Source organism: Limulus polyphemus, unplaced genomic scaffold, assembly GCF_000517525.1.
Source record: "Limulus polyphemus unplaced genomic scaffold, Limulus_polyphemus-2.1.2 Scaffold1902, whole genome shotgun sequence".
In the NCBI taxonomy this organism is placed as follows: Eukaryota; Metazoa; Arthropoda; class Merostomata; order Xiphosura; family Limulidae; genus Limulus; species Limulus polyphemus.
This window is the reverse complement of record NW_013667512.1, coordinates 41265-65717: the sequence shown is the minus strand read 5'-3', so window position 1 is coordinate 65717 and position 24453 is coordinate 41265. Positions and strand designations below refer to the sequence as shown.

Sequence of the window (24453 nt, the reverse complement as noted above, 5' to 3'; positions counted from 1 at the left end):
AATAGAAATGCTTCATGAGGCACAAATGCAACCAGCTCATGTGTAATGTAATTCATTAGTGTAACCTGAGCTGCACGTTCCCAAAGCTATTACCAACTTATAATGATGCAGATAGTAGTTAGACATGGTTCAAACAGCAATAAAACAATAAAACTTAATTATAAATAGATGTATTCTGTTACGAATTTAGAGCTACTTAGGATAAACAAATGTAGTTTCATGTTACAATTTGAAGTCATTCTAGAAAAAAAAGGATAATTTAGGTTTATTTCGATTTTTTTGGTGGTTATGAGGTCGGTCAAATTGACAAATCCCATTTTGAGATAGGGTAAAGAAAATAACAGATAAATTATAAAGTTTTACTGAAAAAAAAACGTTTGAAATTCATTTAGGAGGTTTTATGGATTACACAAAGGAAATCTGACATTTTAGAAATGAGGAAAAGTATTTTTAATTTTAACATGAAACTTACTTTGCATGGACTATTCAAAACAAATACTCAATATATTAATAGACAAATCTTTATTTTATTTTCTCAAAAATACTTCACTAAAAACATGATTCTTTGTATGTGAAAGACTTATAACATTAACTGAAAGACTGCCAAATTTTGTGAAGATGTACACACTATATTGAAAGTTAGAAGTATTAAATCTATAAAAACTTTAAACAAGTACAAAAAGGTCACATGGTTGGTCAAATTAACCTAGTCCATGTTGAGAGAGCTAATGAACAGTTATTACTGATAATAAATGTATAGCAATGAGGAAGTTTTTACTTCACAGAAACATAGTTCTTTACGAATATCATAACCATTACAAATGTAAATTTGAACAAATCATACCAAAATTGTTATTCTTTTCTTTGAGGAGCTCTTTTATCTTTTCACACTTAGTGCTGATTATTTCCTCAATCTTGCTACAAACAATATTGTATGGCATCTGGAAGTGGGGACTGGGTAGTATATTTCTGGATGTTGCACTGGAGCAATGTAACTTTACTTCTGAGAAATCTTCTTCTTCTTTCTGAAGTAAGGAACAAGAGTTACTTCTATCTTAATACATATTACTTTGTTTAAATAGCCCAAAGAAAATACAAGATGGATGTGGCTACTTACAAATAAGATATTTTACTTATTTACTTAATTGAAGTAATTAATTAAATTTGTAATTCACAAATTTCAAAGAAAACAAATAAAACAATCATTCACAGACATATTTGAGTAATTACTTTTCCTATATAGATAGAAAGCTATCTGAGAAAAAGAAATTATTAAGATAGATAACATTTTAGAAATGTGTGAGATGAAATAAATACTGAGGTGAAATTCAACATCATGTAGAGTAGATGAAAGGAAACCACAGGCAAAGGAAGACCCTTTAGCCAATCCATATGTAAATACATGCTGCAATAACAGTGAAACAAAACAAAATAAACAAAAGTAGATATCTAGACTTACATTAAAACATAAGACCTAAGGAATGTAAGGTGTGTTTTGCATAGTTTTCAAAACCTAAGTCATTAAAGTAGCATTTATTCTGCCATGTGACTGCAATGATTCAAACACTTTATAAAAAGCCATGCTTTCCCAACAACACAAGTTTTTCTTTCATTTTATGTTTTTTAGCCAAATTACAATTATTTTTAAAATATTACCAGAAACAGTATTTATAGAAAACAATTTTTTTTCAAAGTAAATTAAACCACATATTTTATCTGAATGTTAAATTATACAAATCTCCAAGTTGCTAAAAAACTGTTTTTCTATTAATTTATTCTGAAAACATAATAACATAAAAATAATAAACAAAAGAGATATTTATGACCTTGTACAAGGTTTACAGGAACAAGTATCATTCACTAATTTAGTAAGTCTATAAAGAAATTAAATTATAACTGATAATTGGTTTTTCATGGTTCTGCTTGTTTTTTTTTTAATTTTGTGCAATGTTATTAGAGGGCTATCTGTGCTAGCTTTCCCTAATTTATAAGTGACAGGAAGGCAGAGAGTCAACACAACCCACTGCCAATTCTTGGGTTACTCTAATCAAATAGTGGGAATGACTCACATTATAACACCCCTATGACTGAAAAGGCAAGCAAGTTTGGGGATGAGATTCAACTCAACAACTCTCAGATTGCTAGACCAGCACACTAACCACAAAGCCATGCCATGTTCCTTATTTAGTTATAACAGTTATTTACTACACTTTCACAGCTAAAACTTATAGTTATATTTCAAAATATGGATGAGACCAGCTCCGTTTTAAGGTTTCTCTGTAGGAAGGTTTCTGTTCAATATCTGATATATACAAAAATTCAGACATTAAGTTCTAAATTATTTCCCACAAAATACTTCAACCCTATGTATACAGGTGGGTCAAAGTGTACATGTTACAAAATTTCTACACAAGTACATTGAAAATTTAATTGAACAATTTTTTTTTTACCAATGTATGCCAATCAACTCGACATCAAATCACAGTTTATAATTCAAGTTTTAATTTCTTAATTTTAAAATGAAATATTTAAATAAATTCTAAATATTCATTACTCTGTGTCATGTGATGCATCTGATGCTCTGTTGTTTCCACTTAGGATTTTTTTAATCACTTATGGCTTTCAAAGTGCCCAACCAATTAGAAACACAAACTGTAGATACTGACAGGCTGCAAAATAAAATGAGAACCCCTATCTTCTTGATTTGCTGAGAGATAAACAAAGTTGTCCAACCTAAAAACCATATTCCTCCCATCTATCACAGCTATAGCATAGTTTCTATCCCACATAGTATGTATTAAATATATTTATAACCAATAGAAAGAACAATAAAATGCACACCCTCTTACACTCCTTTGATTATATTTTGGCAGTCACAGTAGATTCCAAGAAAATATTGCTGTGTGTTGATTGAAGTCAGTGCTCTGTGCAGTAATGGAATATTTTAAACCTTAGGTAAAAAGACAAATAAATTATAGTAGTTTTAGGATATTCTATTCTAGTGCCTGATAAACTTTTATGTTCCAAAATATTTATTTAAAAGCTACAAGAATTATTTGTGGATAGCTAACATAATGTGAAAATAATAGTCTTATCAAAAGTACATTCCTGAGTACAAATAGGCATAAAGCTAAGTGCTAAATTTATTGTTTTTTTTTCTCTCGATATATATTTAAAACAAATGTTAAAACTGAAAAAATAAAAATAAATTATTGTGATCATTTCTCAAAGAATGCACAGGGATTGATTGATGTTACATGATACAACCTCATAGTTTGTCTATCCTTAACTCTTCATTTTCCTGCCAAGAGATGGTTCAAAGTACAGCAATAAAACCATAAAATTAAAAGAAAGCTGATGTGAAAAGGTTAGAAGTCAAGGCTGTTAGGATAAATAATTGTATCTGTTTGTTATAATCTGCGGTAATTCTAAAAAAAAAAGTATTTTGTTTATATTTCATATTTTTTAACTTTTCATTTTACTACAGTTAATATAAGGATGGAGAAAATATAAAGTTTTACCAAAAAAAATTGATATTCATTTAGGAGTTAATAAATTAATATTAACTTCTGAACAACATCAGGTTACGTACTTAGAGTGATACTAAAAATAAAATTAATGTCACAAACAGAAGAGTTCTTTTAGAATACTTTTCTTACACTTCTGCTTATAAAGATTCAACAGAAATAAGACTTAAAAAGGAAAGTTACAACACTGGTTAGTATAGCAAAGAAAGTAATTATGAAAAAATAAGGTAACTCATGATGTAATGTCATACTATATATGAAATTGATTATAGTTAATATTAACTATACATAATAATAACTTTAGCTGACAGGTGACTCAGGGCCAGCTTTTACATTTTCACCATATGTAGCCATCATTTACAATGCATCCATGGGTCTGGCAATTCACTTACATTCCCCTCCCCCAACCAAGAGATCCTGTTTTCTTGCCAGCATCTTCAGGATGCAGTTTGGGACTTATTTCAGAAATAGGCCATAGAACTTGAGGAACCTTCTCAGCTGGGGTTTTACTTCCATTTGTTCATCAAACCAAAAAGACGGGACATTGGCAACCGGTTATAGAATTATCATCCCTGAACCATTTCATGGTCATACCCAAATTGAAGTTTGAGTTTTACTTAGCTCTTCCAGGGGTTTTCACTCCCGATTGTGGATGACAAAGATCAACGTGTCGGATGCTTATCTACACATTTCCAGCCTCCAGGCATCCTGGTATTTCCTTTGTTTTGTTATCAAGGGCATATTTATCAGTTTCAGGCTCTATCATTTGACCTGGCCTCAGCTTCTTATGCCTTCTGTCGAGTAGTCAGGTCATTCACTCGACTGCTTCATGCTAGAGGTTTTCATTCCACCATTACATGGACGACTGACTACTTTTGGCTTCCTCTTAGGTCAAATCTGCTGTTCATATTCAGTTTCTTCTCTGAGAGGCTGCCAGAATGGGTTGGCTCATCAAGGCGGAGAAGTTGTTTCTCACACCCACACAATATCTGATTCATCTGGGTGTGTTTTTCAATTCCCTCATCAGTTGGGCCCAGGCTTCTCCCCTTCATTTACAGGATATGGAATATTTCATTGGCAGTTTATTAGCCTCTTTCTCTCCTACTGTGGAAGAGATACTATCTCTCATAGCCCTCATTCCCCTTGGTCGCATTCACATGCATCACCTTTAGTGGGTGTTACTCAACCAATGGGGTCTCATTAGGGGTCCCTCAGATACTCCTAAGGTGTTTCAGAAGTTGTGTGCTCATTCTATGTGTGGATGCTCTTGCCAGATATCTCAATGCACAACTTTCCCATTTTTGGTCTCCATTTCCTCATCCTTTGCTGCTTGACTGATTGCCTGTTCTGTACATCCTTCCTCCTTGGTGGTTTATCAGCGTAAACGGCATATTTTCCACTGCTAGTCACTCTGCTGGGCATATTGTTCTTCACAACTTTCCCTACCACAGTTGACTGCACTTTTCACTTGGCTCTTTCAGTTTCCTCGAATGCCAGCTATCGAGCTGCATTATCTTACACATTCATATTTACTGAGTTTGTCTCTGTCTTCCAATCTTCCATCTTGTCTTTGTTATTTCATTTGTTCTCTCTTTCCAGTCCTCCCCACCCTTTGTCTCTCCTGGATTTGAATTTCACTGTTGTCCTTCAGGCTCTCACTCGTCCTCCATTTGAACCTTTATCTCTTTTTTCCCTGTATTTCCTTTCCTTAAATTCCCATTCCTCATATTGATGGCTTGTGGCTGGCAGCAGTCTGAGATCTTTGCAACTGACTCATTCTATGTTGTTCTACAGTTCCTATATTCTCTTTCCTGACTGTTCCTTTTGCCCAAGACTTCTGCTGCTAGAGAGGGTAGTTCCACTTTTTCTCCCATTTCCTTATCCTCCATTTCTCACATTTTACCATTCTGATCCTAATCGCCTCTTCTGGGCCCTCCAATGGTATTTCACTTGCACTCTCCTTTCCGTGGTTCCCAAAAACTGTTTGTTTATTCCATAGAATCCTTTCCTGTCCTGGGGCCTCTCTCCTATTACCATTACAAGTTGGATTCACCAGTTCATTAGGCAAGTGTATTCAATTCTGGGATTTATTAGTGTTCCAACAGACATTCACAAAAGAGAATGACTGGAAAGAGATTAATCTACAATCTGGAAACCCTACAATCATCTGGTTTAAATGCATGCTTTTCGTTCCTATAGATTCCCATTTTTCTATACTTTGTTACAATTTTAATATCAATCTGTTATATGTTTTCTTGATTTGTAATATTTATGTATAAGATGTAATTTTGTAGAGAAATTTCACACTGAGTGTTCAAAATGCCATGAACACAATTTTAAATTTCTGCACATGTGCCTTTTGTTGTAAGCTGTATGATTTGACAAAGAGTACTAGCTTGAAACATCATCCTATAAAATAAAAACAAAACAAAAAACTTGGCAACTGTTTAACCTATTCTTTAACTTAGAGAATGAAAACAATGTAGAGCTAGATATTTAGATACTCTATTAAAATTGTGTACAGCTACACCTCATGTTAGGTTTTAATGTTTTATTTTTAGTTTTATTAGAAAGAACACTGTACTTTTGAATGTATTAACCATTGATATTTTTAACTATTTTTTAAAAAGTTTTTGGGGAGAAATTCCATGAAGTCTGATCATTTAAGGACATCATGTATCCTTCTGCCTGTGTTCTTTTCCATCTGTCTCTCTTTTGTCTTCTGTGAAGCGATCTCTTCTCCACACAGTTTTTCTAAATTGTTTTTCTCCCTATCTCTTTTTTTTTTCTCTATCTGTTTCAGTTAGGTAGTTTTTTCCCAACAGGAAGATCCATTTTTGCCACTTGTGAGACCCTTGGATTCTGGTATACTCCATACATGCATGTTTTTGTTGTCTATTTCAGGTCTAGAGTGAACTTTCTGGCATTCACTTAGACAAACAGTCTGGAAGAATGCTTTTCACGTGACAAGAACATTAATTATACATGTTATCTAATCAAACAAATAATAAGAAAACATTCCATACACATTTCAGTCATCATACTATACTTGTCTTCATGTCAATGTCTGGACATATTTAATACATTCAGATTTGGCTGTCATGCCTTTATACCATTTGTCCACCACTGACTTTTAAATTTAAACAGATAACATACTCCATTGCAGAAACATGTTTCAAGTATTTTTAAACTGTATTGAAATCTATTATACACAAGTCTTTCACATTTAATAGAATATTTTTTTTATGATTTTACTGAAGCATAATTTACAAATAATTAGCTATTTAATAGTTGGAATGATCTTTCATTACATGTCTACAAGTATGCCTCAGTGGATAGAAAATGTATTGCTAGACTTCCTGATCAATAACCAGTGTAATTTTGTCAACCTATGTTTTGTTAACAAGAAGGAAACCTGAACCTAATTATAAACTATCAAAGCACCTCAGACATTCTTTGGGTAAGTATAGTTTTTGCTATTTAATTATACCTGTTATCTGGCCATAAGCTGTCCAGTACACAGATAATGGTTATTTATCCTCAAAGTTTTGACAAAATTAAGAATTGTAAGTCACAAAAAATTCCAGTTTTCTCTTTTAAACCATTGCTATATATAGATCTTCCTACAAGTTATTTTTCCATTCCATTTTATAACTTGTGCAGTTTAGAATTTAACTAATCTTAACAAAAGGAAATATGATTTACTCTTAACTAGTGTTTGTTTAATGTTCATTAAAAATTCTTACAAACTTTTGAAGAATCACAATGCATGAACACTAACAGTTGCTGAAGTTGTAGGAAATAAGATATGAGTTGTGTTTTATGAAGTTCAGACATATTAAATTTAATGAAGCTCTGTTGTGTGATATAATGATGTTTTCAAACACCAAAAACTGTTTGTAAGATCATTACCCAATGCATATAGGTTGGTTAATTTTACCAACCTTGTAACCACCATATAATCATGAAACTATAACTCTGAATGTATCATGTGTATTTTAATTTTTCTATTAAAATAAAAAACAAAAAACTTTGCAATTGTTTAAGCTACTCTTTAATTTCAATATCTTTGTCGCCTATGCAGTTAACTATACATTTCATTATCTTTAAGTCCTAATTCAATTCACAAGAATACTATAGAACTATGATACATAAAAACATGTTGTCCTGATAGCTTTCTCTTCATCTTGAAGACAAAACTATGTTTTAGAGAGAGAGAGAGAGAGAAACTTCTTTCTACATTTGAATTGTTGGTTATTCATTTTAATCAACACCAGTGAGTACAAACAGTTTGTCCTTCACTGACAGCCAAAACAGGCTAAGATCAATTTCAAGCAACTAACACAATAAGTTAGCTTTTATATGTTAGGTTTTTTTACTTATTGATTATAATTAAGTATATCTCCAGCAGCTTATTAACTACAAAACCAGTAGATTATCTAGCACATCTACAAACAATATTTCACCAGTCTCATAATGAAAATAACTATTAATTTCAAAAGGCCATATATTTATCTTTTAAGTTAATATCTGTATAATAAGATTCACTGTCTGTGTGTCACATAACTCCTAAATTGCTGGTTGTACCAACTTCTAATTGGTCCCAAGGCTTGCACAAAAGTAAAATGTTTCACTCTACACCTTGGAGAACCCAGGGATTTCCCATAAACCTCTTCTCCTAAACTGTTGGACTCACCAATTTCTAAGTGTTGTCAAACAAATTGTCTCAGTCCCAAGGTTTGCACAAAAGTAAATATTTCCACCCAACCATTTAGAGAACATGGATATTTCACAAAACCACTTTTACGGGGATTTCGTGAAAGCAGACCCCAAATTTGGCATTGATTTACATTAGATCATATAAATAAGTGGGCCTAATAATTACCGTCCATAACTTCATTAAAGAAATTAAACTTGCATTACACAGCCCTGTAACTGTGGACCATGAGCCCACAGATTTACCAGTATAGGTAAAAGTTGTAATGGTGATGCATGTTAAAGAGATTGTGTTGGCAAACTGTGTATGAAGAAATGCAATTAAAATAATAGTATAAAACAAAAAGTATATTTTTATTAGATAACTTTAAATATGCCAAAAATGCTTTTGTAAAAACTGCTCTATTCTGCAGTATTATGTTTATGCTTTTTTTCCATTTGTGTGACTTATTATGAATTAAAAATCTGGAAGTTAAGTCTCATAACAAAAATTATACAATAAGGAACAATGAAAAAACAGATGTTTTTAATACTTATTTTCCTTTCATTTTGTGATTAATGTATTTCAATGTATTTTTTGCATAACATTATTTCAATGGTCTCTATTCAATCAGCCTGACAAACTGTGAATAAATAGTGCACATATATTCTAAATGTTCCATACTTGATTAAATTTAAATGCTAAAATAATTTACAACCCACTTTATTCATGCGTATCCAGCAGCAGGGTTGTAAATTTTACTTGATAAATTTGTGCTATTGACCTTGCACAGTTCTGTACCAAGCTAATATGATTTCACACTAAGAATTAACAGATTGCTCTACCATTTAGAAGCCACTGTAACATATAACTCACATGTCAATGCTACAGTAAGCAGGTATTAAAAATTGACACAAAAATTACTGTCATCTGCATTATGTTATTAATACATTAAATTTATCTTAATTTTAAAACTGCAAGTATACACAAGGAAAAAGTTTATACAAATGTGATACAATAAATTAATTATTAAACATTGAGCTAGATGTATAATGTCATATTTGGAACTGTTGTGTTGTGAAGGTGGTTATTCAATATTATAAGTGTTCTATGGATATGTCCAGTAACTCTGTGAGGAGACACAAACAATGAAGTAAGTCCCATAACACAGTGGCTCTCATACTGAAGGAAGAGGAGTGCTGTCTAAAATGTTCAAAATTGTAAAGTATATCACATACCCAGAAATAGAAAACTCATTTCCTTCTACTCTGTATCAGCATTTTTATTTTTCTCTCTTTATGTTGCATTAAGTTTCAATATCTGTCTCTCTTTCTCTTTTTTTTGCATGAGTAATTCTGAATCCACATCAAATACAACCAACATTAAGTGAACATGTAACCAAAAATACTGAATTCTATGTATGTCAAACATGCCTCTAGCAATGTTAAAATTAGTTTTTCAAAATACCTAGCTTAGGATTTTATAGTAATTGATCAATGATTATAGACTAATATTAAATTTAAAGTCAGGCACTTAATTTGTAGTAAAAGAAAAAAGTTTATTATAAATAAGGAAACTTTAACTTAATGAAATTACTGTAGCTCTTACATATACATGTACTTAGAATAGAAATAACTGAAAATTTAAGCATACAATTTGGTATTAACTTAAACACTGATATTTTTGTAAGAAATTCAAATTGAAATCCTATAATGAATAAATTGTGAGATTTTTGCACTTTGTTTTTTTGATAGTTTAATACAATTTTGGCTAAAGGACAAACAAAAAGGATTAGTTGTTATACTTGGCTGTAAAAGTTTGATCCAGATCGTTTAAGATATATTTTGCTAAAATTTGTCTTCACATCTTAGTGATTGAATAAAAAATGATGATTAATACAATTATTACATCGATACTCAGGTTTTAACATGAAAATTAATCAAAAGATCACAATTAACATGAAATGCAAGTATATGTAAAATAATGATGTTTTATGAAATGATCCCTTTCTTGTGATTATAGTTACACTGTATGTTTTGCTAATAAAATAAATTTTTATTTTTAATATTAGATTTATCTTTACTCTTACTTTCACTCCATTATGATTTTCTTCACACTCTAAAGGTTGATCCAGTAATGCCTGCAATTGATCTTGAAGATAGCAGAGAGAATCACGGAGCTTAGCATTTTCTTCCATGAGTTCCTGGTATCTAGATTCATAATTTGCCAAAACTACCTGCTGAAGTTGTTCTTCCTGTCTAGAATGTATTATATATATATATACATATAAAACTCCAACAAGAACAAATAATGAACATTTCAAAAGCAAAATACAGTGGTTGAAAACTTTCTTGTATATTCCAATTTTTTCACACTTTTCTTTGGAATCACCATCTGTTTTGAGGCCCTAATGCATGTAGGTGTAAATGTATTTCATGGATGATGCAGTACTGTCTGCTTATTGCATCAGCCACTTTTGTTGGCCATAAATAGAGGTTCTTCTGAGAGTCAGTTTAGAAGCCTATCTGCTACAATGTGCATGTAGTGCTATCATGGCCAAGGGTTGCGAGTTAACTCCACAGAAAAAAGCAGTCATTGTTTCTTTGAGCAAAGAAGGACTTTTGACAAGGCAAAGTGCTAGAAGAATTAAATTTAACCAGTCTAACGTGAACTGCTTGGTGGGAAGGAAATGATAGAAAGGTGACGATCATGTTCTTAAATATATAAGCCTGCAGAATCATCGGTTGTCATCCAGAAGAGCATGGCAGGAAAATTCATGGGTCACTGTCAATGCACACACCTTTGCCTGTGTTCAGCCAGTTTCCCAGCAAGACAGCCAAGAAACCCCTCCTCATATGCTGACAGGACTGAAGTAATGTGGAGCAAAGTGATCTTCTCAGAGGAATCAAAGTTGAAGTTGCATGAATCTAATTAAAGCACTTTGTACAATGGCAATGTGAAGAAGAGTTTTATCCAGCACGTCTGAATGCAACTGTGGTACATCTGCAGGGTCAGGTGATGTGGGGATGCAGCTGTGGCCAGTGTGTGGGATGCCTGCATTTTGTGAAAGGCACTGTCAATGCCAACAAATATACTGAAATCCTCAAGTGCTGGTTAAAGCCAACAATTCAAGATTACTTCAGAGGAGCTAATTAGAACACATTCCAGGATGACTCTGCTCCATACCAAAGGGCTAATAAGGTTGATAATGTTTATGCACTCTACACAGTAGGCATGAAATAAAGAGGAAATTTCTCTTTACGTGTATGGAAAAGACATCTTAGGTTTTATTTCAATGCTTCAGGTAAAGGGCTATCTTTGAAGGGAGAGTATCAAGACACTATGCTGGCCACGCAACAACCCAGATCTCAACCCTATTGGAAACTGCTGGAAGGTAATGGGTAACAAAGTACGAGAGAAGAAACCAAGATGCATCTTGGAATTGCAGGAAGCCCTAATCACGTGTGTCATCATGACCCCTGCTTAGATTCAGTCCCTTGTGCACTTTATTCCACAGTGATGTCAAGTGGTTAAAGGCCAGATGGGACACAATCAAACATTAAAATACGAAACACACTTTGTAACCACTTTTTTGTTAATCCTTTCATAACAGGTGCCCCTTTAAATGCTTTTTTTGAGCTGTGTTACATTAAAAATTTAATTAAAAACTACTTAAAACTTCAGATATATTGTCATGTGGCCAACAAGCTATGAAATTTCCCTACTTGGGCCCTCTGTATCTTCAATAATACAATGGTAGTTGAGTAGAGATATGTCTAAAGAATAAAATGCTTACATAGCCTTTTGACTCGTTCATTTCAAAGTTTTCTGAATGAATACAGTTAAAACAAATAATAAATGTTTACAACCCCTGACAGGTGCCAAGCCCAACTTCAACAGATTTGTTTGAGAATTATAGCTTACATGTAGATGTTACATACACATGTATAATCATTAGAAAGAGATTATTTTACACTATTGTCTAACGGCGGTTATTTTGAAATTGACGCATAGTTGTTATCATGGAATATATGTAACTGACTGTTGGTTTTCATTTTAAGTATAAAAATAGTTTTCTTTATCTTATAGTTTTCATATTCATTTGCATAACCTCTATACCCTCCTAAATGAATATCAAAAGTTTTGTAAGATAAATGTTTATATATTTTTTCATTTTCTGTGCCATATCACTACCTCTAGCCATTATCATCAATGTGCAATGCAATGAAATAATTATAATTAGGAAATAGAAAAAAAAAATTACATACCTTTTAATTTTTAGAAAAATGTACTTAAAAATTTTCTTTTTGTTAAATTTAGTTTCAAGTCTTTTCCTTTTCACATATAGTTAATTTTTAAAGTTTTATTTTCCTTTCTTGTCCTTTACTACTTATTATTCAGCACAACACAGGTCAACAGTGCCCTCTAGACATATTACATTTCCTTTAGAAGACATGCATAACTCTGGCAAAATTTTCATTCTGATCATAACCGTGTAAGCCTTGAGAACAGACCCAATATATGATGTATATTTTTAAAATGTTCAAACCTTTTAATTATGCATTTTAAAACGTAACTAGTTCATAATTAACTAAAATATAATAGTAAAACCTAAGTACAATTTAAACTGTATCTCTAACTATAACATATTTAGGTAAGAAACAACTGTAAGTGCTAGAGTCGATCAAGCAGCCAACAATTATTCATTTAGGAGGGTATAGAGGTTATGCAAATGAATACGAAAACTATAAGATAAAGAAAACTATTTTTATACTTAAAATGAAAATCACGTTGCACTCAAACTATTTTAATAGTTTGAGTGCAAATAACTACTATAGATAAATAACATTTATAATAGAAAGACATAATTAAAATAACATCATTATTTGTGTGCAAGATACTTATAAACTTTAACAAAAAGTCTTACTAGTTTTTGTGAGGAACACACAGAATTACCATATTTTTGTTGCATAAATGTGCTTCCCTAGTCGAGCAGATGGTAATCACATCTGCTAGTGCTGAAAGGGTTAATTAGATTAGTGGCATTGTCTTTAAGTCTACATTTTCTTACTCAGAGAACATTTTTGTATTTGTCAAGTATTGTTGACAATCTGTTGTACTCTGTTCATCACAGTTGGTTTTTAAAAGATGTATATACTATGCACAATCTCATAAAAAATTACAGGAAACAAGAAAAGTGTGCAAAAACTGAGTGATGAAATACTTTTTTTTCAACCACTGTAGTTATGGCATAACTGCAACATTCAATAAAATCCTTATCACTCTGTATGAAAGCCAATCACTCAAACAAAGCAATTAACTAATCAAATTAAGTGTTATTTAAGGAGAATATAAAAAAAAACATAATACTATGCTCCATGGAGATAGAAGGTACATTTAACCAATAATGTTCAATTAAAACAATGATAAAATTTCCAGTTCTATTGTATTGCCATTACAGTGAATTATGTTTCAAAGTAATTGGTTAGAAAACACAACATTTATTACAGTTCAACAGATTTTAGCATTTTCAGAGAAAACAATATGAAATAAGGCTTTGAGACATAAAATGAAAAATTTACTTCTTTACCTACAAACTAGAAGTACATGTATATATGAGAAAAACAAGGGGGAAATAATTAGTGAGAAACAAAAACTAATTGTTTTTGATTTAGTTTTGAGTATTTTACCAAAGAAAGTTTTAAAGGCTAATTTTACACATTTTGGGAATGCTTCCATTTTGTTGATGATATGAGTGTTTCAGTTAGTCAAGGAAGTACAAGAACTACAGGTTGCTGGTTAACATACATATGTATGTACAAAGTGATAAGTTGGAAAGTGTTGAAGGATTTTAAATAAGACTCTATGGCCTCATTTAAACAAAATTTAAGTTGTTTCAAATTAAAAGAAAAAAAGATCAGTATGTGCAAAGAGCACTGCTCCATTGTACATAGTCAGACACGAGACATTTTGATGGGTCAATGCGTTCCAGTTGTGTGCACTTCCAAACAACTTTGTACACGGAACATTTTGTAGCTGCATCCATTTTTTTTTATTAGTTGTTGACATGAGCAAGAATTTTACATATTGGTATACAAACTACTTGTTTGTAGGTGCTAAACATCGCAGATATTGATGCGGGCCTCAATAAATAAATAAATAAATCACAACTCAGGAAATTAAGAGGTTAGTGAAGCAATTATTAGTGTAAGAAATGTCATTTTCACTGGAGACTGGTTGACTTAACTTTTTTGATTTTATTTCTTATGATTGAATTACTCATTGAATATCAAAGTTGGGAGAAAGATCATTATTACTTTTTGTTTTAATAAAGATAAAAATTTAAAATGTAGTTATCATAGTGAATCTTTTTTTTAAATAACCAAAAGTTATTAGTATAATAAGTCACATTATCAGTAATTGTTAATGGTAGTAGAGCACTAGCTTGGTGTGTGGAAAATACAAATACAAACGAAAATTGTATTACTCCACAAGTACTATTTACTTTTAGATTGTAATACATCTCCATTTCAGATTTTGTTGCAAAAAGTTTTATTCTAATTTGGCAGGCAATGCATGAGTGGTCATTTTGCATTTCACAAACTGTAGTTTAACCATTTTCTAAACAGCTCAAAAAACTACACTGGATACATCTTTTATATTACCTTAATAACCTTCAAATTATCTAATTATTAATCATCAAGTTGTGGGGTCCCATCACATCATACTGAGTAATTTCTTTTTTTAAACTTGTTATAATACTTATAGTAAAAAGAACTTAAAAACTAGTTAAAATCTTTAATTTTTCTATGTACACATACATAGAGGCTGTGAGCAATTATTAGTGGACTTATTAAAATATTGATAGTATTTTCATTTTCACTTCTTGTATGGTTTATACCTTATTACGGACCTTGCAATCAATAAAATCATAATCACACAAGCAATTTGGTCCATAAATAGTTTTGAAAAATGTTTTTTTAAAAAGCAGTAATTGTAGGGTTAAACATTCCCACTCTCAAACCCTTCCATACGTAAGCCTAATAACATACACTCTAGCCTGTAGGATAATTGAATTAATAAAAAAATAACACAAGTTCTTTGAACATATCCACAGCTATACAGATAGGTTAAACTAAACAGAATATGCAAATCTTCGTTTATCCAATGATATGACTTGTAACTATTTATGTGGTTCTGCTATACCTGGCAAGATACTGCCCTCTCTGATACCCTGTTCAAACTGTAAACTTCAATTACAGTTAGGTTTTTAACTTGAATTTTGGAACTGCAGCTTCATTTGATTCAGTATGTAGTGTTTAGAAAAAACTTACAAAATGTACAACTCATTCTAAAGGACAAGCTAAGATCATACATTTAATGAGCAAGTCACAAAAGTTAGCAAATATGTATTTTTTTATTATTAAATTTTCTTGTGTGATAATGGTTAAGAAAATCCTGCACAGCTAACAGCAACAAGCATGGACATCAGAAATGGTGAGAAGGACTGTTAAGCTTTAATCCAGCATATTCAATCTCTGTATATTCACACTCATGCCTTCCTCATGTACCACTAATGAACACAGCCACAAAGATAATTAGCAAGATAATGGAAAAAAAACAGTCCAAATATTAATGCATTCTCATGCTGTCAGCAGGTGGCCCACATTTTAAGTACAATGTCCAATGGGGCAGAACGTTTTGAATATACTGTACAATATTTTATTTCATTGCTTAACAAAAATATAGTGACTTACAGATTGGTTTTTAATTCTGTTTTCCATTGGCCTCTCCTTCCATCTTTTCTTGGCAATTGATTAATAATGTCTATTCCTTTGTTTGAAAAACATAAATATTTCTTAACATATTCTTACAAATGTATCTAATCAATAATGAATGGGTACAAAATTACAAATAAAGGATAAATTATGTACTTTAAAGACATTCATATACCAGCACTAATTATATTTAGACCACACATCCAAAAAGTGGACACATAAAAACAACAACAAACATTTTTTAATTCATTGTGAAATGAAAAATTCAAACCAGTCATCAGATGATGAAAACTTGTGTGTGTGTGTATATATAAACCAGTTAATTTTTGCTTGACATAAAACAAATTTTTTATGTTTTTACTATTTCTAATTTTTTATTGTCCAGTTTGTTAAATATATACTATCTATTCTTTTTACTCTTTCTTTCAAAATCCCATGACTATCCTTATAGTGTATATTAAGCAATCCAAACTTTTAATTTCTTCTTCATTTCACAATTTCAATGACAATGTGTGTCTGAGAGGCCCTGGGGCAGACTGACTTACTTGTCGGTTCCCTTCAACAAATTAACCATTCTCCCACAACTGCTTACTTAAAATAATTTTCTAACATCCCTGATTAATATTACACAAATTTATTCAATGACTAAAAATAATATTTTGAAAAAAATGTTAGTTCTTTTTGAGTGTATGCACCCATTATGTCAGATTCAACACAAAAACAGCAAAAGAGCAGTGAGTGATGGTTAGCAGGATGTAAATACTTTGTTTTTATAGAGATTTTTCAGTGGTTTCCTTTTTTCTGTTTTATTTATTTTTATGACATTTCAATTACTGTTGCAATCATTTTCAAGTACACACAATTTAGGCTAAAATGTAATGTAACTTGTATTTTAAATAATGATCTATCAACTGACAGTTTGTTCTATAACATTTTTAGTCATATTTAAGGGTAGTGTTATACTTGTGTGTATAACACTACCCTGTGTGTGTGTGTGTGTATATATATATATATATATGTATCAGGAGTCTGGTTAGATTGAAAATAATCTGAGGAAATGGTAATTAAAAATTTATAGAGGGGTAGGCGCTGTTGACTAACAGTAGGCTCATTAAATATAATTAGTAAGGCTTCTTTAATTTTTCTTTTATTAATGTCTGATGCATATTTTAGTATAGTGATGTATTAGACAGAAAAATTATGGTTGTTTTTAACTATTGTGCTCACATACTTTAGAGACAGAGAATTTTGGTGTTCTGCTATCTAAGTGTCTAACTTGTGCTGTGTTTCACCAATGAAACAGGTCAAGCAGTTATTGCATTGTATTTCGTAAATGTTTCCTGAAGGGCTGGTTTTGTTGTATAGTTATCGTAGCATATGTTTGATGTTTATTCCTTGAGTGAACAAGAATTTAGTTATGTCAAAATCATGGTTTCATTACTGTCTTTCATGTTAACCTTTATCAGATTTCTTTAACCTCATTGACATGTGTCTTCCTATGGTCACAGGTCAAAGGTGATGTCATCGCGATTGTAGACTCACATTCAAAAATTGTATTGAACTACTATTTTATGAATGTATGTCAATAATTGTGATATCAAATTGTAGATTATAATTTAAATTTTAGCATTATACATTAGTTAATTTCTTAATTTAAAAGTAAATATATTAAAAAAGAACCTAAATATTGATTTTTGTGTGGTATGTTGAATGTAGCCTTGTTCAAATTAGATATTTGTGATGTCCAAATACAAAGTCTATTGTTTCTTACGAATTAGATACTCAAATTATCAATATTGACAAGCTAGAATATAAGATAAAAAACCTCCTATCTTTTCTATTTTCTGAGATATTAATATATTTATTGAATCAACCAAAGTGGATCTTCCATTTTTTAAAATACTTGTTCATGTACACTTACTTCGCCCAATAACGTGCATAACCAATCGAAAGCTCAGAATGTCCCCATAGTGGTTTTCTAAGCCTTTGTGGAGTATTTGAATGGTAAACTCTTTCTGTTTATGCTAGATTCCAAGCGGTAAGGTAAGACATCATTGAGCTCAAAAAATCATATTGTTTTAGACCCAAATACGGCTTATTTACTAATCCTGATAAATTATAGTGGAATTCTGTGGTATTGATATAAAAATTTATGATTTTTTGTTATCTTAAAATGCAAAAATAAAACCTAAGGAAAATTATTGTGTTTTATATCCTCCACGTGCAAAATATAAGGCTTAGCAACTTATGGCAAGCAGAAAATGAGTACAAAGTTTGTAACTAGAAGAGATAATTGTTTTCAATACTTCTTTATTTACTGTTCTATGTTTTAAGAAAAATAACTGAAATTTAAGGACTTATTTGTAAATAAGAATAATGTATATACATATATCTAGTTTGCCCTTGAAGAAAAGAGGTCCACCTTTCGAAAGTGCTTGGGTTATAGGGTTTTATTCATTTCTATCAAGACTTCTTGAACCTACGCATTTTTCTAACATCATGAACATGTATATACATATATAATATACTATAACTGACATGTGACTGTATTTTACAAAATACTGGTCCACTAGAACACAGCCAAAACAGATCACTTTTTAAAGGCCAGTTTTATAATCTTGGATATAGTAATATGAATGCACATGCGCTGTGTCATTGCAGCTTCTGTAATGTTAGTCAGGCACATCTGAAGGATCAATAAAATAAAAATAATAAATATATATAGATGTATAATGTTATGAGGTTTAAGTTATTTAAACTAATTATTTGTGTTTTCGTGTTATAATCTGTAGTCATTCTAGAACGAAAAAAGCCCAATTTATATCTATTTCCTAATTTTTATGGTAGTTACAATGTCAAGCAAATCAATCAAACCCGTAAAGAGGTACAATAGTGAAAATAACAGATAAAATAAAAGTTTTTCTAAAAAAGGTTTGATAATTATCTGGAGGTTAGAAACGCTTTGCATGTGAAATTTTAAAATTTTCTGATGCTAAGAAGTATTTCTAATCTTGAAATCAAAATTACTTTGCATGTTGGATAGTTAACATTAAAAAAAAATGTATGAGAAAAATGTTACTTAAAAATCTAAAACTTACTAAAAAATCTGATATTTTGCATACGAAAGCTTTGTAATGTTTACTGATAATCTACAAAATTTCGTGAAGATACACTTAATAATTTAAAATTTATAGCATGAAAACTAAAACCCTGGGACCGAGCCTATAGTGAGAGAGTTAAGGAGTATGCTAACATTTTCTACAAAAGGAATAGTGCTTGTAATTAGGTTTAGTGAGTTTGGCTACATGTTTTTAGGATTTGCCTGTCTGTTAATATTGTTGTGTCTGTGTTCTTTTACTTTGTTTATATAAATATTTTGGATGGGAGTTGGGACAGAGAAACACTGGATTGAGCCTGTGATTTCTTTGTCAAAGTGGGGGTTAGTGTATAACAAATATGCTAAACTAAGAAAGCCTTTTAGTGTGCCAAATGTTTGATGAATTACATGGATATAAAATCAGTTTATATAGCTTCCATTATATGTGCTTTTCCTGGGCATTTTTATGTTGAAAGCTTGGAGAGTTTGTGTGATGCTTAGATTTAGAAAAGTTATTGTGAAGCTATTTTCACTTTCAACAGAGTGTTTGTTAGTTATTTGTGAGCCCATAAAACAATGTTTACATACCAAAATCAAAACAAAAGCTTGTGTAAAGATGTGTAAGGCACATTGTTCAATATGATGTAGAAAAAGCGAGGCTATGGTATCTGATATAGTATTTATCCATGCTGAGTCCATGTAGCTGAATAAAATATTAATCTTTGTACTGGAAGAAAATGACTGAAGTTTATTGTAAGATTTCAATTAAATGTTCAAATTAATCTTCTCACCCTTTTTGCTAATGTATCAGGTATTTTACAAAGTTTATTGAGATAACATTGATAGATTATAACTTTTATAATAAATTTAAAACACACATTTATAAATAATCTAAGCCTTTATCTTTACATAAAAGATTTTTAACCAAAGTTCCAAGTGCTTAAAATCATAGTCTTTAGCTTATTGTCTATTACAAAGACATTAAATGTTATACTTTAAAAACATTTGTACTCCAAAAAACTCACCTAGTCTTTTTTCCAAACCTTTATCATTAAAAGACTGGTGAAGTCGTTCCTTTAACTGATTAATTTCTCTTTCTTTCTTCCTGAGATCATGATGGTACTGGGCATGTTTTTGTTGAATTATAGATGTTAATCTCTTCACCTACAATTAAAATGAAAATATAATGAAGAAATACATACACACTATCCTATCAAACCTTACATTTTTTTTTATGCTTATGCAGAAAGAAGGATTACATACTTAACAACTAGCTGGAGTACCCGTCCCTTGGATGGAAGTTATGTAAATTCATGGTTAATGAAAGGCCATGGAAAGTTGCTTCCCTTATATGTAATTCTAAAAAAAGTTAAAATTTCCATAAAATCTGCAAAACATAAAATGCAAAACTGAAAATTTGTATGTATCTCCCCATAGACCCAATGAACCCCCATACCAACTTTGATGAAGATCCATCTACAGGGGGTGAAGTAGTGGTAAAAACTGCAAAAATGCCCATAAAAAAACTCCAAAATGCAAAACTACAAATTTTTATGTACTCCCGTATGGACCTAATGAACCTCCATATCAATTTTGTCCATCCACACCCTGCAAAGTAGTAACATGGACATACAACAGACAGTACTATTATATTTATATAGAAGTTAATAAAAGTTGTTCACAGAAATTTCTCAACATATTTTTGATACTAGAGAGAAATATAGTAAATGTTCACTAAATATCTTTCACCTTAAAAATAGTGATTTATATAAATTTCTTGGTATTTAAATAAAAAATATACTGAAGCATGTAGTCAAAGCATTATTTAATTTCTGCCACTGAAGATGTTCTTAAAAACAAATATTACAACAGGTAGTATAATATAATGGCATATGTGCTCAAAAAAAGATGCTACATGAACTACTACTCTCTTCCCTGACAAACACTGTACTTGTTTACAATACAATGTCTTTTAAATCTCTTGAAATGTCTTTTATTAAGTTTTTAATAATTGACAAACATCATGATTTTCTTTTAACAGTATATTTTTAAGAACATGATTGATTGTTTGTTTTAGCTATATGAGGGAACTACTAAAGGATATCTTAATGAATTGTTAATGCAGTTGTACCAATTATGACCGAGAGAATTTCTTGTGTTACCTTAATTGATAACTTAACTAATGTGGTATCTATGTTAATGAATGTAACAGGATTTATTAAAGAACACCTAGACTTTCAACATGAAGAACTCAATGATTTAGAAGTAGTGCTATCACAAAATAGCCTTGATAGTTTTGAAATAAATGAACTGTTCAACAGTGTATAAATAAAGAAGTTATTTGATTTGTAATTGGTTGTTTCTGAGCAAGTTCTTTATTTAGCACATAAACCTCTTCACACTGGTGGGCTTGTGTGCTCCACTCGCAACAGTGTGACCCAAAATCCAAATAAATTACTTTGTTACAAGTGTAAAGTTGAACCCCATAACTAAGCCCACACACACACATTACAGCTTGCTCCATTCTGTTGACTTTCTACCATTGTCTTCAAGCTCAGTTGATTTGCATGAGAATGATTGACATTATCAGCAATTCTTGATGGACTTAGATAGCAGCCTGTATTTGACTGTCATTTGTCTTATAAAAAAACAACATATCTTTAACATTACTTATACAGAGTTTTCGTTTTATAACTGGACTGCTTCTATCATTAACAGTGCCAGCTTCACATATCATCTTCAGTCTTGGATAAAGCTCCAAAAATATGGAGTCCTGCTACAATTTTTCAAATTGAGTATCCTTGACCAGCAAAACCTATGTTTTCTACATACTTGTAATAAGGTATTTCAGCCCTGGGAATGACGACATGATCACACTACTATTACTGGGCATAGTATAACTGCCTGTACTTATAGAGGTTTCATACTGGTATGGCACTTTCTGATTGGTTAGATGTCCATCATTCACAGTATAAGCTATCAAATTGTGACTTTATTCTGGTGCAGTTCATCTTCACATAATGAAGGGGGTGGTTATTCTCATAGTATTTCCCATTTATATATTTTTTCCTTCACCATTTGCATAATTATTTCTAATACTGTTTGCCAAAACAGATGTCAACAAGAAAAAATAAATTCACACGGCACCATGTAGAAGCATTTACTGTAAAGCAACACTACACAGGCTTAGTTGAAGCACAAAGGATACAATCAATGCTGAGAAAGATTAGATGCTAAAGAATGAAATCATTCAACCTTCTGAGGTTCTGATGATCATAAGTAGTAACTATTAGAAAGAATGGAGGCACAATGAGGTTCTGTGTGCACTTCAGATGTATCAGTATGGTAATGTGCATAGACATGTTTCAACGGCTTTGCATGGGAGAAACTCTCAACACAGTGAACAGATTCTGCTCTTTAAATTCAATAAATTTTGCTTCTCGCAGGTCACGTTAGATGCCACAAGCAGAATCAAAGTTGCTTTAAGCATCAGAGAGGGTTTGTACGAGTCTTACGTCATACAAGTCAGCCTCTGCAAAATGCCAGCTACTTTTGAGCAGTTAACAAAACTTGTGGTCTACAAATGGAAGTGTTTTATCTTTCTCAACATTTTCTCTTATCAAAAACAGGTGAAATTTCTACTGTTTACTGCAAGTACAGTCTCTCTAGATATACTAAGGCAGAAGCAATAGTAGACTGACTTAAATCTATAAAGAAAGTTCAAATCTTTCAAAGCTATGTGACATTTTATAAATGCCTTGTAGCCAACTTTTGTACCATAGTAGCACCACTAAGTGCTAATTGAGGAGAACTGTATTTTATATGTACTAAGGACTGTCTCAAGTCATTCCAGTCACTTAAATGTGGCTTGAGTGGTACACCAGTGTTAGCTTATCTGAGCACAGATGTTCCATTTATCCTGGATAAAATGCCAGTAAAAGTGGAAGCATAACAGAGCTATCATAGGCACAGGAAATTGTAGAACATGTTATAGTGGATGTAACTGAACACTAACATCAGCCATATGTTGTTACTAGAAAGAAATGCTTGCTGTCAAAGTGTTCAAAGAGCTATTTCATCACTATTGGAATGGTAGGGAATTTACTTCTACAGTAGAGTAAATCACTGAACTGGCTGATGAGCTTTAAGTAATTGGAAAGTATGACTACATTGCTGGAGTATAAATTCATTGCATAACACAGACTGGGCTAGCAGCATGGAAATGCTGAAGGACTTAGTAAAGGAGATTGAACTGACAAGGAAGGAAAGGAAAGAGTGACCATAGATGGGTTTGACCTTGAAAACATCACAGTATGTTTTCTGAACTTGAGAGAACAGATTAAGGATCCAGGACCTACTGAAAGAGCTGAGAAATTAATGGAATTTGGTAATTGAATAATTGTTGGGCTCATTAATTCTAAGTCAAAGTGTGAATTACAATGAAATGTTTAAAATGTAGACATAGAAAAAATGTACACACCATTTAATATTCCTCTTGCATTACCAACAAAATAACACGAGTACGAAAAAATACTTTTTTCAACTTATAGGTTTCAAATTTCATTTGCATAATCCCTAGGACCTCCAAAGTGAATATCAAAAGTTCTTTGTAATTTAAGTTAAATGATTATATATATATTTTTTTTTCACTTTCTCTATGATATTCCTAACTGTAGCTATTATCATTAACTTATACTATATAGTCTATAGTACATTACAATGAAATGTTTAAAATGTAGACATAGAAAAAACGTAAATACCATTTAATATTTGATGAAATAATCTTAAAACATCTTTTTTGGCATGCCTCTAAATTTTTACATATAATTTATTATCATTTCCTGTCCTTTAGTGCTGTTATTTATCACAACACACATCAATGGGCATCCCTGGTCAATATTACTGGATAGAGGGTAGAGAAATTTTAGCCCTCTGCAGAACATGGTGGCATTCATGTATTACACTTTTTCTTGTGAACCGAGCAGGCATTGGTTTATATAAAAAAAAAAGTCAAACCTTTCAAATATGTATAATTAAGTGAAATATAAAACTAAAACCTAAATACAATGAAACTGTTTATCTAACTAACATATTTCTAGGTGAGAAATAATGCTAAAGTGGTGGAGACAAAGCAGCAACAGTGCCTAAACCTAAATACAATGCAAATGTCTATCTAACTAACATATTTCTAGGTGAGAAATAATGTTAAAGTGGTGGAGACAAAGCAGCAACAGTGCTAAAACCTAAATACAATGCAACTGTTTATCTAACTAACATATTTCTAGGTGAGAAATAATGCTAAAGTGGTGGAGACAAAGCAGCAACAGTGCTAAAACCTAAATACAATGCAACTGT

General features: G+C 31.4%; 1 protein-coding gene across 1 annotated transcript in view; it reads right to left on the bottom strand.

Annotated features, from left to right (window-relative positions):
* The window catches only part of LOC106465306 (afadin- and alpha-actinin-binding protein A-like), a 64469-nt gene that overhangs the window by 23634 nt on the left and 16382 nt on the right, over positions 1-24453 (bottom strand). The window contains exons 5-8 of the mRNA XM_013925514.2: positions 20124-20262; positions 15981-16056; positions 10313-10481; positions 845-1025 (exon numbers count right to left, since the gene is read on the bottom strand). Of these exons, the coding sequence (XP_013780968.1) occupies positions 845-1025; positions 10313-10481; positions 15981-16056; positions 20124-20262 (565 nt within the window). The remainder of the gene's footprint in view (positions 1-844; positions 1026-10312; positions 10482-15980; positions 16057-20123; positions 20263-24453) is intronic.